At 35.9% G+C, this 17027-nt stretch overlaps 1 protein-coding gene across 1 annotated transcript; it reads left to right on the top strand.

Annotated features, from left to right (window-relative positions):
* The first annotated feature begins 355 nt into the window (after positions 1-355).
* Positions 356-16150, top strand: nup88 (nucleoporin 88). Its single transcript, XM_084413754.1, has 17 exons — positions 356-634; positions 712-881; positions 965-1090; positions 1529-1615; positions 2680-2853; positions 4542-4728; positions 4818-4968; positions 5931-6029; positions 6118-6208; positions 6393-6497; positions 7329-7481; positions 8443-8568; positions 9242-9307; positions 9528-9608; positions 9769-9895; positions 10054-10172; positions 15878-16150. The coding sequence occupies exons 1-17, from the start codon at positions 398-400 to the stop codon at positions 15939-15941; spliced, it is 2163 nt and encodes a 720-aa protein (XP_084269880.1). The 5' UTR covers positions 356-397; the 3' UTR covers positions 15942-16150.
* Positions 16151-17027: the final 877 nt, after the last annotated feature.

Below are 17027 nucleotides of genomic sequence, written 5' to 3' on the forward strand. Positions count from 1 at the left end.
TATCCATGCACATTATTCTTATTCTTAAATTCATGTGCCCTCATAATCTTTCATGGTTGTTTTGTTTTCTCTGGGATGGTCATATTCACAAAAATATACAATAAAATATCCCATTTTGGTCATTATCGCAAACTAAACAGAGTATGTAGAATATATTTTTATTCTAAAATATTATTTTCTAAATCAATTAATGTAAAATGTTATTTATAATGTTTAAACTGTGTTATTTATCAGCTTTTTAACTGTATGTCCAAATTAATATATTCTTCTCTTTTCAGTGTAGGCACTCCTTAATAAACTACAAACCCCGCGATTCAACAGAAAAGGTCTAGTCCTGTAGCGTGATGCTATTGGTGGATTTCAATGACGTCTTTATTCTACGACAAGACAGAAAAACATGGCGTCGTTCGCGGGAGATCGATGGAGGGAAGCGCTCAAGAGCCACGATATCTTCAATAAATTACAAGAGAGCCTTCATTTAGAGCCTCAGGGGACTAGCAAAAGAATAGCCAAGAACCTAACGTTTTGTCTGAACGGCGACCTGTTTACATGGGATACTGTTGAGAGTGTGTTTTACACCACAAACCTGCGACAGCTGAACGCTGACGGCGACACAGACACTTCCAAATACCAGGTGAGCGTCTTTAAATAGTGTCTGTCTGGTGTGGTTATTTCACGGGCAGTGTGTAATAGTGACCGAACTCTCCGCAGACTCTGCTGTGCATCAACCCGCCGCTGTTTGAGGTGTGTCAGGTTCTCGTCAGCCCGACGCAGTATCATGTGGCTCTCATCGGTCAGCGTGGAGCGACTATACTGGAACTGCCGCAGCGCTGGGGAAAGAGGTCCGAGTTTGAGGGTGGACGCCTCCAGATCAACTGCAAGTGAGTGAACTTCGGCTTTAGGAGAGCTGCATTCATTCCTCCATCGGGTCCTGCTTTGGTTTTATATGTTTTCTTCTTCACAGGACGATTCCAGTGGCTGAACGCTTCTTCACCAGTTCTGCTTCTGTGACACTACGACAAGCTGCCTGGTATCCCAGTGAAACTGAGGAGCCTCATCTAGTCTTACTGACCTCAGATAACACCATCAGGTATCTTAAATAAATGACTGACACCGGTGTTAAAGGGATAGTTCATCCAAAAATTAAAGTTTGTCATCATTTACTCACCCTCAAGTTGTTCCAATCCTGTACGAGTTTCTTTCTTACGTTGAACACAAAAGAAGATATTTTGAAGAATGTCAGTAACTAAACAGGTGATGGAACCCATTGACTTCCATGGGGTTTTTTTTCTACAATGGAAGTCAATGGATGCCGTCAACTGTCTGGTTACCAACATTCTTCAAAATATATTCCTTTGTGTTCAACTGAAGATAGAAACTCATACAGGTTTGGAACAACTTGAGGGTGAGCAAGTAATGACGACATTATCATTTTTGGCTGATCTATCCCTTTAAAGATGTCTCTCTGAACAACAGAATTACTGTTATTATTGTACTCGGGTTGTTTAAAGAATGTTTTTCCTCCCAGATTTTATAATCTTAAGGAACCGCAGTCCCCTGCCAAAGTGTTATCAGTGTCTCAGTTGGATGAGGACAGCAATGTTCATACAAGAGGGTAAGATTGATTGTTTTCTACCAAACGTTAATTTCGCTGCTATATTATAAATTTTTATCAGGAGGTTTTGCCAGAAGCTATGAGTATTTTACTTGGAATGGATCAGGGCAATTATTGTTAGCTGAAACTAAAGTCATTTGACATCAAATAAACATTAACTGAAATAAAATAAAATGGTAAAAACAACTTATTGTCTGACTTAACTGTCAGCTAGTTGCCAAGGCGGCATTTCTCATTTTCGTTTAGTTGAAGTACTAAAATCATTAAAAAATAAATAAATTAAAACTAAAACTTAAAAACTATATAGACATATTGGTAACACTAATAATAATGTTTCATAATTTAATGTTTGTCAATGCATTAACCAACAGCGAGCAAAACATTTGTTACCGTATTTTTTAACATTAGTTAATACAACAGGTCATTGTTAGTTCATGTTAGCTCAGATCCATTTAAAATGAACTGATAAAACTTGATTTTAATAATATTTAGTAAATGGCGAAATGAATAAATTCTATAGAAGTATTTTTTCTTCATTTCATGTAAACTAATGTAGTTAATTAACAAATTAAAGCTTATTATTGTAAAGTGTTACTGACATATTTTGAAAAAACCTAAAAAGACTAAATGCGTAACAAAATTACTAAACCTAACTAAAAGTAAAATGAAAACAGCAAATATAAAATCTAATTAAAAATATTAACAAAAAATATGGTAACACTTTATTTTACAGTGTCCTTGTTATGTTACATGTAGTTACTGTAGTAATAATAACTATAAATTATGCATAATTACATGCCAACTAACTCTAAACCAACTCCTAGTCCTAACCCTATTGTAAGGAAATGTAGTTGTTTATTATTACTCAGTCAGTACTTACATGTATAATTACACTGTAACACGGACACCTAAAAATAAAGTGCGACCAAAACTATAATATAAATTCAAATAATATAAAATTTATAATATGAAAAATGATATAGTAATAACACTGGTTTAAATGAGGTGTTAAGATATAAATGTACTGATAAAGACCAAATAACTGAAGTGTTGTTTTCGTGCAGACGTTCCTATGCAGCGTCTCTGGGAGAGACGGCTGTGGCGTTTGACTTCGGACCGCTGGCGGATTCTCCTCGTCTGAGCAGTTTGCGTATGAAGGCAGAGCTGCTGGTGTATCCACTGTACATACTGTACGGGAATGGAGAGACATTTTTGTCTCATATCTCTCTCACACACAGGTAACAATCACATGTCTATAACTGTGCCATGATGCCCTTAAACTATAATGTTTATAACTATAAACTATAAAGTAAAAAATACTCATTGGCAAATACAGGGTTCCTACGTAGTTTGGAAAAATATGGAATTTGATTTGAGTAATTTCCAGGTCTGGATAAGTATGGAAAAAAGAAAATAGAGTATGGAAAAATATGTCTTTTCATACTGTCTCCACTATTGCCACACATTTTTTCATGAAAGAGTTTTTTCATGGCAAAAGTTTAGTGATGATTGTCAAACTCGACTGAATGAATTCAAGGCGCACATTTTCATTAATGTAAAACCGTTTGTCTTTACCATACGATAATCTCTTTTGAACTTCACTAAAAAATGTTTGGTGATCATGCAACATCAAACCACATTTACAGTGTCAAACTGATGTGTCAGAGGTGAATATATGCAGGTTATAGAACGTTTTGGGTTTCTTATCATGTAAGCGCATGCAAGCGCATGTAATCACTTCGAGAAAACCAATGAAAAACAAACAGACAATACAAATATTTACAGATGACCTTACAGTATACCAAATATGATGCTGAAAATAATGCTGTATGAACCATTTATATGTAGGAACCCGGCAAAAATAGTAACAATTTAAGTTATATGTAGATCCATACAACTAGGAGACAGTATAATGATATGTATGGGTGAATATTATGAAACCAAGAATATGTCCATGAAAATAATTTGTTATCAGAACATAGTTCAAAATCAGGAGGAGGTCATATAAAGGCTTAAAGAAATTTGAGTGCATTTATAAGACTACCGGTATTCTGCATTTTTCCAGTGTTGTTATTGTTAACTAAAATGATAAAAAATTATTTATTAATTTAAATAAAGCTGAAATAAAATATATATTAAAATATAATATAAATTGAAAAATATAAATATTAGATAAAACTTTAACTTAAAAAACTTAAAATTTAAATTTGAAATGTTCTCTTGGCAACTAACTGAAATAAAATAAGTATAGGTTGAAGAACTAAAATTGCTAAAGCTAAAACTGAAATATAAATTAAAGCTGAATAGAAATATAAAAATATAAGATATAATATAAAATATAAAAATAAAAGTATAGTGTATATAATACTAAACGCAATCCTATAATACTAAAATTTATCTATATTTTGGATGACCATGATGTGGAAAAATAAATAAAGTAAAAGCAGTATGTATTTTGAATATACATCATGATAGTAATTATTAGTACTGACTTTTTGAAAATGTGTGTGTATCTCTAATGTTAATTCCAACATTTACTACATTATTATACATTATTGAAATCAAAATTTGTATCTGTTAATATTATTTAACGGACTTGCTAACGTGGACTAACAATGAACAGTTTTATTTTAATTAACTTTTTTTTTTTAATAAATATTGTTACAACTGTATGCTGTATAATTTTGTTTTCATTTTAGTAAATGCAATAACTAACGTTAACTAATAGGACCTTACTGTAAATAGTGGTATATATATTTATATACACCTTTTAAATTTTTTTGTTTTTTGAAAGATTCTGCATGTATGTTTTGTGGTTATAAACATTATTTTTTGTTTTTGTTTCTTGTCACACTGAAAAATGTCTTGATGTGTAGCCTAGCCTGTCAGAGAGATTTGCTCCATTAATCTTCAGTCTTTCTCCTAGTATCAGTAATTTAGGGAAGCCGATGGGCCCATTACCCATGTATCCCGCGGCAGAAGATAACTATGGCTATGATGCGTGCGCTGTGCTCTGCCTGCCTTGTGTGCCCAACATCCTGGTTATTGCCACTGAATCAGGAATGCTATACCACTGTGTGGTGCTGGAGGCAGAGGAAGAAGAGTATGGCCGAGTAAGACAGAATTCAGTCCATCTTACAAATCATCAAATGCAACTTTTACAGTGTGAGAGATGCTGAGCACCCTGTGTTTGTGCATTCAGGCTGTAGAGAGATGGTCCAGAGGCTCAGAGACTGTGCCTTCACTTTATGTTTTCGAGTGTGTGGAGCTGGAACTGACGCTCAAACTGCCTGCTGGGGAAGAGGAGGAGATTACAGAGTCAGACTTCACCTGTCCAATCAGATTACATCGAGGTAAGGAGGTCACCATACATATAGGCTACATCACAATCTGAATACTTATATTACGCCGTAAAGATATGTAATTTTCTGGTACTGAGAATAAAATAGCTTTTCACCATGTACTACTATGTCATAAAATTGCATTTTGACACCACAAACCTTTTTGTCAATTTAAAAATCCACTGAAAATAGTTCAGAAAATTCCATTCTGGAACGTTTGGCATAGCTACTATTTTTAATGTTGTTTTCCCATTCAAATTAAAAGGAATCATGTAACAACACCTTAACTTTAAGTTTAGCTTTACAATGTGTAAAAAAAAAATATATATATATATATGTTATAATGTAATGTATAATATATATATAAATATAAATAAATATATATATATATATATATATATATATATATATATATATATATAAGGAATTATGTAACAACACCTTAACTTTAAGTTTAGCTTTACAATGTGTAATAAAAATATATATATATATATATAAAAAAAAAAAAAAAAATATATATATATATATATATATATATATATATATAAAAAATTATATATATTAATATATATATATATATAATACACATTAATTGCGCAGATATTAACATAAATAAATACATAATCTCTGTATTACATTCATAATAAATTACATACAACAAATAATGATACTTTCAGCAGCCATTACTTCAGTGTCTTCAGTGTCACATGATCCTTCAGAAATCATTGTAATATGCTGATTTGGTGCTCAAGAAATATTTTTTGTTATTATCTATGTTAAAGATGGTTTTCCTGCTTAATACTTTTGTGGAAACTGTGTTAAAAAAATGTCAGGTTTCTTTGATGAATAGAAAATTCAAAAGAACAGCATTTATCTTTTGTAACATAATAAACGTCTTTACTGTCATCTTTGATTCATTTAGTGCATCCTCGCTGAATAAAAGTGTTAATTTCTGTCAAAACCCTCTGTTTCAGATCCTCTGTGTCAGCACAGGTATCACTGCACCCATGAGGCCGGTGTGCACAGTGTAGGACTCACCTGGTTCAAGAAGCTACACAAGTTTCTGGAGTCTGGTGAGCACATTTACTTGCATTGAATGATTTCCATTCACAGCACTGAAGTGGAGTGTTTGAGGAACTCTATATATTGTATGTTGTGCAGATGAGGAGGATAAAGACAGTCTGCAGGAGCTGGCGGCAGAACAACGCTGCATAGTGGAGCACATCCTGTGTACCAGACCTCTCACCAACAGGTTGAATTAACATTTCAGTGCTGTGGTATCAGAAGCAGCATTTAAAGCTAAAAACCCAGATCTCTTGTGAAACAAAAGCCCGATTTGCAAACGTTTGAGCAAAGCTTAAGAGACGCTGAGTAAGCGCTGTAGATTACTGGTGCTTGTTTAAATTCTCCGCTCGTCACATGTCTCTTTCTCTCAGTTTGCCGGCTCCTGTTCGTGGGTTTTGGATCGTGTCAGACCTGTCCCTTGGAGCCACCATGATCTGCATCACGAGTACCTACGAGTGTCTTCTGCTCCCTCTTCTGTAAGTGACGAGCACTCTCTGACTCTTTCCATATTTGTTAGATCAGGTTTTCCCAAACCTGTGTTCTTGAGTTGATGAAACGCTAATAATTAATTCTATTGTGTCAAATTAAAATAAATAAATGGGGCTACATGATAATCGTGAATACAGCTTAATTTAATTTAATATCTGTAATGTATAGTTAGTTGTGCTGCATGTTTTCAGAGTTTCTTTTTTTACAGTACAATTGTACTTTACAACTGGTGTTATTTTAGTATCACTGAGATGCTATTATAGTTTTTATTAATATTTTGAATTAGTTTTTAGATTTTTTTAAATTTATAGTCATTTTGCTATGTTTTGACTTTTTAAAAAAAATTTATAAATGTCTATATAGTTTTTATTATATTTTATTTTATATTTTCGTTATTTTAGTCTGTCAAATTAAAGTAAATGAAAATATAAAGTCTTTCATTGGCAACAAGTTGAAACAAAATAAGTTTGTTTTAGTCTATTTGGTTTTATTTCAAGTAATGAAAATGTTTTGTTTGGTTTAGGTTTTAGTTAATAATAATAACTAAACAACCCTGTTTTCAAAAGGATAATATAATAATATTTTTTTATAATTAGAGTTAAAACGTACTAATAATAATAATTGTTATTTGACATCAGGGACCGTTAATTTGCAAATTTGTTGTTTAATTAGTCAAATATTAATTTAAGTAAATATTTTACAACTAAACGGTTTAGCTGTCAAAAAAGTTTGGGAAGCGCTGTGTTAGATTTTAATTGGAAGTAAGATATTTTTTGTTGTTATTGTTAGTAACAGTTTCTTTTTAAATCTCCATGTAGAAGCTCTATTCGTCCCCCGTCCCCTCCGTTGCTCTGCTCTCATCCGGGGGCGGGGTCAGACAGCTCTCCTCTGCGTGGATTGGCTGAAGACTCTTTTGAACAGCATATTCGCAACATCTTGGCCCGCAGCTCCACTAATCCATTAATGCTGAGGTAAAATGTGACCACTTCAATTAACTTACATTTTTATAGACAACTTAACTCTTTATGGTACGGCGTTGCCAATATGGCAACAATTAATTTCTACTAATTTCCTTATTCAGAAAAAACCTATTAACCTCATTTCTAAACATCTCTTCTCAAGGGGGATTTTTTTGCAGCATCTTTGATAAGTAAATTAGATATTTTTATTCACAAATCAACTTTGTCTAACATAGTTTTACTGTAAATTAAAAAATATATATTATGTTTCCATATGGCCGTATGGCAGCGCTGTACCACAGTGGAATTGCAGTAATGTATTTACTCATTGGGATTTTTTTATAGATAGTAGCATCAACAATATGATTGCAGTTATTTATTTATGTGTTTATTGTAGTATAGATTTATTTATGTATAAATAACAAATTGATTTCTCCTTTTCAGAAAATGAATACAGCAATATTTTACGGAAAGTTAGCAGATGAGTTAGCCAAATGATGGGGAATAATAGGGATTAAATTATAGGGATCGACTTATTTTTGGTTTGCATGAGTTCCAATTATATAAATTATCAATTTCTTAAAGAAATGTGCAATTAAATGGAAAAGAAAATCATAATTTTATAGAAAAACAAAATTTTTGACCTACATTGAAGTAGGTCTGTTTTTCAGGAATCTTTTTTGATTTGTATGTTTGAAGCTATTTTGTGTAATAAAAACGTATTTAAAAAAATATTTCATGGTTAGAACATAATGCGTACCATAGAGGATTAATCTCAAACCACCTTAAGATTTTTTACATGGTTCTAAATGATTGATTATCTGGACTATCAGCTGGAAGAACTGGTTTTGACTTAGTAGATCATCCTGGTCTTGCCCAGTATGGCTGGTAGACTACCTTGAACCAGCAATAAACCACCTAACATTACCCAAAAACCAGCTTAACCGCCTTAACATGTTTGTGTGTGTTTCAGAGCGGGGGATAAGGACTCGTCTCCTCCTCCTCCAGAATGTCTGCAGCTGTTGAGTCGAGCCACACAGGTGTTCAGAGAGGAGTATATCCTCAAACTGGGCCTGGCTCATGAAGAAATGCAGAGAAGGTACAAGATAAACATTTTCAACAAGCAAGTTTGAGAGCCAGTATGTAGTCTGATTTAACATGTATTGACCTAATTAAAAAATATTATGAATTCAAACAGCATTAATATATATAAAAAAGATTTTTATTCAACAGGGATACATTAAATTGATCAAAAGTGACATTAAAGACTTTTTCATTGTTACAAAATATTTATATAAAAATAATTATTTCTCAAGGACCAGATCAACATATTAGAATAATTTCTGAAGGATTATGTGACACAAAAAATGTGCTAAAAATAATTTAGCATTCCATTACTGAGATAAGTTACATTTAAGATGTATTAAAATGGAAACAGTTATTTTAAACTAAGAATATTTCACAAAATGACTGTTTTTACTGTATTTTTGATCAAATAAATGCAGCCTTGGTGAACATAAAACTTCAAAAACATATAAACAAATCGTACCGACCCCAAACTTTCAAACGTCACTCTAAGCACTGTAGTGTTTCCAAAATGCTCTAGTTTAATTCTGAAGTAGAATATACTCAGTAGTGTATAAAAGTCAATATAATTTTGTTCCACATAAACAGTTTAATCAATTTCGTCTTTAGTAGTGTATGATCGTAATCCGTGTAGTTAAATACAGCTGTTGTATTAACAGTTAATTTTCTGATTCCCTCCCTTGTAGAGTAAAGCTCCTGACTGGACAGAAGAATAAGCAGCTGGAGGATCTTGCTCTTTGTAGAGAGGAGAGGTGACCACAGCACTGCCCGTTTAACACCAATCACCACCACACGTACAGAAACACATTTATCTCAGTTGAGTCGCTCAGAACTAAATGAATGAGCACTACAACCTCATGTTATTACTGAGTGTGGTAAACGGCCGTAATAAATGAGTCGTTAAAGCTGTGGTTTCCTGCGATCCACCAGACGCACTGTGCTAAAGTTGTAAAACGTGTTGGTGTGTTGTAGGAAAACCCTGAGGGAGGCTGCAGAGCGACTGGCTGATAAATATGAAGATGCCAAGTACCGTCAAGAAGCCATCATGAACAGGTTCACTTCCCTGTGAATTTAGCTGAATAGAATTTTTTTTTTTTTTTTGATAATAGGAATGTTTCACATTTCTGAACTCGAAACTTCCTCCTCAGTTCAAAAAAAAGCATTATTGAAACTAAGCTGCTAAAACCACTTGTTCGTGTGTGTGTGTGTGTAGAGTTAAACAGGTTTTGGGAAGTCTCCGCAGTCAACTTCCTGTGCTGTCAGACAGTGAGAAGGACATGAGGAAGGAACTGCACACCATCCACGATCAGCTCCGTCACCTTGACAACGGCATTAAACAGGTCCGTTCTGTCTCTGTTTTTCCTGACTCTATTTACGCTGCTTCACGGTGTATCCTAGTTAAAACTGAGTTCATTTTGGCTGCATTTCTCTGTTGCCATGAGCGGAGCAGATGTACGCCGTTTCCCCAGTGTCACTGTGTGCTGTAATGTGTTATCAGGTGAACATGAAGAAGGAATATCAGAAGAAGCAGATGAATACAGGAGCATCTCCAGCTCGCTCCAGCCTCGCGCTCAACGCCCACCAGAGGAAGTGTGTCCAGGGAGTGCTGAAAGAACAGTACGTACAGAGAGGGTGCACTATTTAGATCTGCGGCATTTGCCGAGGTCTATTGTTGGCCCATGACACATCTCTTATTCAGTGGTGTTATTGGGTCATAGTAAAATAAAAATAGAAATTATATTTAGCATAAAGAAAACAATTTGTTTTAGAAGCATTAAGTTTACTTTGTTTAGCATTGTGACCAAAAATAGAATTGTCTGTAGCCTACTGTGACGTTGGAAAAACCTTTTCAGTCATGAAAAAAAATTCATTCCTGTTACTGTTGTGCAAAAAACCTGTCTGAGTACACAATTTACTGCCAACAAACAGAGTGGAGTGTGAAAAAAGGGTCAGAGTTCAAAAAGTTCTCGCCGTAAACCTCAAGATTTCTTACTTAAAGGACAATTCCGGTGAAAAATGAACCTAGGGTTAATTAACACATGGTTACCGAGTCGATCGTTCTCTGGGATGCGTTTTCATGATAATCGAATGTAAAGAGTTTTATCTCTAAAAACAGATTAGCTTATAACGCTAGTATATGGGGCCACGAATAAGTAAAAGTAAATCGCTAGTTAATAACACTAACACGGTAGCATAATGAGGGTCCCTACATGCAAACCGAAGCATTGAGGACTTTGTAAGTGTACAGACAGTTTAATAAGAAGATACTTTATAAAGACAGTACATTACGCGTATACAGGCAGGAGCCATCTTGGAAAACAGTCTCGACTAATCGAGTCACGAACGCCATGCTAAGTGAGCTGAACTGTGACTTGGAATCTCATATGGTCCGTTGTTTCTGGAAGAAAGCACTGAATGCAACAGAAAAAAAATGATAAAAAACAATTAAAAAAACGTAATTCCTATCGACCAGCTCACTTAGCACGGCGTTCGTGACTCGATTAGTCGAGACTGTTTTCCAAGATGGCTCCTGCCTGTATACGCGTAATGTACTGTCTTTATAAAGTATCTTCTTATTAAACTGTCTGTACACTTACAAAGTTCTCAATGCTTCGGTTTGCATGTAGGGACCCTCATTATGCTACCGTGTTAGTGTGAGGCTATTTTGAGCCTTGTTAGTGGTATTAAAGTCCCTGTAAAGTCAAAATTAAGTATGTGTTCTGAGTTTGTCACACCACAGAAAAATTTGTTATTAGCCACCCAGCCAAATTTGAATGATAAAAAAAAGCCGGAAAGTACATAAAATAAGCTATCAAAATCTTGCAAAAATGAGCAGTATCTGCTCTCAAACGCTGGGGGCGTGTCCGCTGGCTGCGCTGAAACCACGCCCACTCGCGGGAAAGCTGCCGTCGCCACACTCAACTGTCACCGCTACAGCCGGAATGGATGCTCCTAGCAGCTTAATTGGTTTTACAAAGCCATACATGTTACTGTGGACTACCTACTATAATTATAACATAAGCACACAAGGCAACTTACACTCATTGGTGGGCTCGCACTGCCGATGATGGCATCAGTTGTCGGCGCGACGGGAGGATGAAGGCCGAGGCGGGAGATAGTCGGTTCGGCATTCACCAGTAACAGCGGATTATCAGTGAATCCCAGTTGTCTCCGACAAAAGTTTATAAAACTATCCCGTGTAAAATGATCACTATAGGGGCGTGTTTTGCCGGTGATCCTCAGCTCTCCATCAAGGTGGCTCTTCACAAAATTAATCCACCTCTTCTTGATGTGATCGTTTTTCGTAAATTTAAATAAGGACACCGATCTGTTTTGTACGTGATCGCATCCAGGTAATACGCATTTCCGTGAGAAGGCATAGCTAGCTAGCAAACTGTAGGCTGTAGTAACTAATAGTACTGACAGTAACACGCGATTGAGCGGCAAACTGATGTGAATGTGCTCTATTTCTATTGTTAGGGGAGGGGCCAGCCTCAGTGGCTCTAGTGCGTCATCAAGTAGGGGCGTGTCCAGGAGCTCAGGGGCTCCAGTGCGTCATCGAGCCCCCGTTTTAGCCCCGCCCAAAAAATCCGGAACACAGCAATGGTGAAAAACTGTTTAACGGTCTAACTCCACAATTCAGTAATTCACAGTTCACAGTCTTTGTAATATGTTTTAGCAATACGTTTCTAACATTTACAATGTGCTTAGAAAATTTTTTTTTTGAATTGCCTTTACAGGGACTTTAACTAGCACTTTACTTTTACTTATTCGTGGCCCCATATACTAGCGTTATAAGCTAATCTGTTTTTAGAGATAAAACTCTTTACATTCGATTATCATGAAAACGCATCCCAGAGAACGATCGACTCGGTAACCATGTGTTAATTACCCCTAGGTTCATTTTTCACCGGAATTGTCCTTTAATGGAAATGAGTTTTGACCAGGTCTCCTCACCCCTGTTACGTTACAGCCCACCCCCCACCTTTCAATTCATATGCACTTCGTACTTATTTACTGCTGGGCTTAAAGAAATGAATGTTGTCCCATTGTTAATCCACTGATGCTCATACTAACAAACTCTTCCTGGAAATGTTCAATTTAATTTCTATAATTCCTGTTACTATAATGCAGAAAAACGTATCCCTGTTACCACATTGCGCAGAAAACCCATCTATTAGTGTACCACGCAAAAAAGTATCTCCATTACAGTAACTCTATTATTGTGATGCAAAAAACTCATCCGTTACAACTGTGTAAAAAAAAAAGCCTGTTACTGTTACACAAAATCCTCATAGCTTTTACGCAAAAACTCATCCATTGCGATTGTGTAAAAAAATGCTTGCATAAAAAAACACATCCCTGTTACTGTTGCCTGTTGACTCACCCCACTTCCTGTTACACAAAACAACTAATCCTCACAGCTGTTGTGCAAAAACCTATCAGTTATGATTGTGTAAAAAAATGCTTGCACAAAAAACACATCCCTGTTGCCTGTTGACTTACCCCACTTCCTCATAGCTGTTACACAATAAAATGCCCCCATTACCATAATGTGCAAAAAACTCAACCTTTAACCTATTATGAAAAAACAAACAAATCTGTTACTGTTATGCTAGAAAACTGTTATACAAGAAAATGTTACATTTCCTACATTTTTTTTTTTTCTTTATTTTGTGTAAAATCAAGTGATATACATATATTATGTATATAGGTTATGTATTATACATGCACTGTATGGACAAAAGTATCGGGACACACCTCTTGATTATTGAATTCAGGTGTTTCAATCGGACCCATTGTCACAGGTGTATTCACCTTATTCCGCCCCGCCCACTTTTACTTCTGTCCAGTACTTCCGTTGTAAACCAACTTCCGGTTTAGCGGACCCTCATTCAATTTCGATGAGAACTGCAGAGAAGTCTCACTGATAAAATGTCACATAAGATAAGCTAATTTGTGCCAAATGTGCTATGTACGTGTGTATCAACAGCACAGCAATGCACTGTTTCTCGGGGTAATTTTTAAACGACTTTTAGGTGTTTATATGACCCGTCTGCCTGTCTGATCGCAGCCCGGCCGATGTGTAGGGTTTAGCCTACATAATAGCCACAAACATCTAATGTTGTAATGGTCTCACTACAGGACACATACACATGCTATACCTTGTTTGAAAGCTATGGTCCTCTAGAATTCAGTCGCTGGATTTATTTTACAGCCATTACTTGTGTTAGAGATCAAACCATAAGAAATTGCAGCTAGCAGTTAGCTAAGCTAACGTTACCCTCTTGTTCATCTAGTTGAGGCTCTACTTTCTTTCTAACACCAGTTCGTGGCTATTTTAGCGCAATTTTCCACCGGACAAAATTGCGATTGTTAACTCATGATTTCTGTTCTGTCTGTGCGCACCAATCTTGCACTTCTATCTACTCCTCAACCAGACCACCTAGAGACTTCGGGTTTTCGGCATTATGTTATGTCCTGGAAATTCCAGAAAAAAATCCGTTTTTTGCAAATTTCTCTGCAACCATAATAGCTATCGAGTTGAAACAAATTGCAATCGATAGCTTCTAAAATTTAAAATAATATTAGAAAAAAAGAATTGATCAAAAATCTTTCCTTTATGCTACAAAAATTAATTAAAACTTTATATGAAGAGAAATAAGAAAAATATTGCCTTTTCACCTATAAAACTATTGTTGTATATTTGGAGAAATATATAATTATCATGAGTAATTATCATATGTTACTAAAATATTTCGCCAATATAGAATACAATTCCTATTAATTTTCCACTGAAAATGGAAAAGTGACATTTCTTCACCGAAACTAGTTCTAATAAATGCACGATTTAATTATGTGTGTTTTGGGTGTTATTTTCGTGCGATTTGGGGTATTTTTATATTTTGTCTTTCATTTACCATCTCTTAGTGTTGTGATCCCATGACGTGAGAAAATTGCGCTAAAACACTCACAGAGTTTTTATTACTTGTTTTCTCATCTGTTGGCTATACACTGCAAATGTATCTGGTGATTAAGCGAACAAACTGTGGAGTAATAATGTTTCAAACTTTACATGTAGTAGTGTTTGTGCACATCTTCATAACTAAGTAATAGCTATTAGAAAGACACAGCTATTAAATAATTTGATTGTGGCATTGTTTCAAAAGCTTCAAGTGAAATATACTTTAGTACGTTGCAGCAGTTGTTAATAACCATAGGCCAACGCATTTGGCTATAATATTATAGTCTATCTACATATATCAAGACAGATAATAACAGATTGGACCAGGGCAAACAAAGCGCTAAGTAGCTAAACCAGGAAGTGAGATTACGCGCATGGCGCCACCCAGTGCTACTTCCGGAATAAGGTGAATAAAAATGAAGTATCTAGCCATGCAGTCTACATTTACATTTACAAAAGAGCTCATGTGAATTCAAGAGTGGCACTGTGATAGGATGCCAGCTTTGCAATAAGTCAGTTTGTGAAACTTCTTCCCTGTTAGATATCCCATGGTCAACTGTAAGGGGTGTTATTGGAAAATGGGAGCGTTTAGGAACAGTTCCAAACTTCCACTGGCATTAATATCAGCACAATACCTGTGCGGCGGGAGCTTCACGGAATGGGTTTCCATTGCCGATCAGCTGCATACAAGCCTCGCATCACCAAGTAAAGATGTAAAGCACCTCACCACTGGTGAGTGGTAGTGGAAATGTGTTCTCTGGAGTGACGAATCCTGCTTTGGGTTTGGTGGATGCCTGGAGAATGTCCCCTGTGTCTGACTGCATTGTGTCAAATGAAGTTTGATGGAGGAGGGATAACGGTATGGGGCTGTTTTTCAGGGGTTGGGCTAGGCTCCTTACTTCCAGTGAAGGGAAATCTTAATTTTGGACAATGCTATGCTTCCAACTTTGTGGGAACAGTTTGGGGAAGGACCTTTTCTATTCCTGCATGACTGTTCCCCAGTGCACAAAGCAAGGTCCATAAAGACATGGATGTGTGAGAGTCCTGACCTCAACCCCATCAAACACCTTTGTGGTGAACTGGAATGGAGATTGCGATCCAGGACTTCTCATTTAACACCTCATTCAGCCTGACCTCACAAATGCTCTACTGGACCAATGGGCAAAAATTCCCACAGAAACACTCCAAGCTCTTGTGGAAAGTGCTCTTATAATGAGATGTCATTACAGTCCCTGCTGGTGTAATGATCAGGTGTCCAAAAACTTTGTCCATATAGTGAATGTGAGATTACACCCTTAGGCCACTGGCTTTTGACTGTTAGTGCAGTGATCCTGAATTTCTTTCTTCTATCCTGTAGGGGAGAGCACATCGCTGGAATGATGAAGCAGATCAAGGACATCAAAAACCATTTCAGTTTCTGATCATCAGCAATCAACAGAAGGCCAATATATTATCATCATATAGCATGCAATGAAATTACGGTAGAACCAAAAGGCATCTCCATAGACTCTGCCTGAGCTCCTTAAAGAATTGCATTCGACCAGACATTTTTGTATAAACTAGGTTGTCTATTTTTATAAGTGGTATGTACATGTACACATCTCGACAATAAAGAGTTTTGTACATTGAAGCGACTCTCTTTCCTGTGCACGTGTTGCTGTGAGAGTTTATCAGCTGTGAGACAGCAGCATTGGACATCGGCGTTATTTCCTGAACTGAGACAATGGCTTATCTGAAGAGGTCATGCTGGATATGAAGACTTTCCCCTCTTTTCCTTCCCTCCGCTAATCACAAGGCGGAATGTGACGAGGGACAAGATCATGTCAAGAACAAGGAGCTTGTTTATTTACTGGAAAGAATGTCCCGGGTTCAATGCATGTTGAGCTTTATCAACAGTATCTGCGGTTTACAACCAAAATTAATTTTGACTGGTCCTTTAGTTGGTAACAAGAAAATATTTGGAATTTACAAGAATTTCATTTACAGTGGAAGTCGATGAGGCAAACCTATGGAAGCTCATGTCCTCCGTAAAAATAAGATAAACATGAGTTATGAATTATGGCGGTTATTATGACAAGAAGTCAAAATTGGGATACCATGACCTGGTTCCACAGACAGGGTTTAGATTAAGCCAGGATTAGGCCTTAGTTTAATTAGGACATTTAAGTAGCTTTTATAAATGTGCCTCAAAAACATTTTTATGTGCATCTTGAGAAAAAAAAATAATGGCACTGAAATGTTTTAAGATATAGCCGTGCAAGTTGCTTTGTTCAGACAGCACAAACATGCATCTTAGTCTAGGACTAGATTTAAGCCTTGTTTGCGAAACCGGCCATATGTCAATTATGAGGCAAGTCGGAATTTGGAGAGCCAATTGACAAATAGTAATTAGCAGTCATGATTATGTCAAACTTGAGATATTAAGTCAATTGCGAGACAAAAAGTAGAGATTATAATAGTCGATTATGCTTTGTCATTATAGACCGTTAACATTGTCAATTCCGACT

The sequence above is a fragment of the Rutilus rutilus genome, assembly GCF_951802725.1.
Source record: "Rutilus rutilus genome assembly, chromosome: 7".
In the NCBI taxonomy this organism is placed as follows: domain Eukaryota; kingdom Metazoa; phylum Chordata; class Actinopteri; order Cypriniformes; family Leuciscidae; genus Rutilus; species Rutilus rutilus.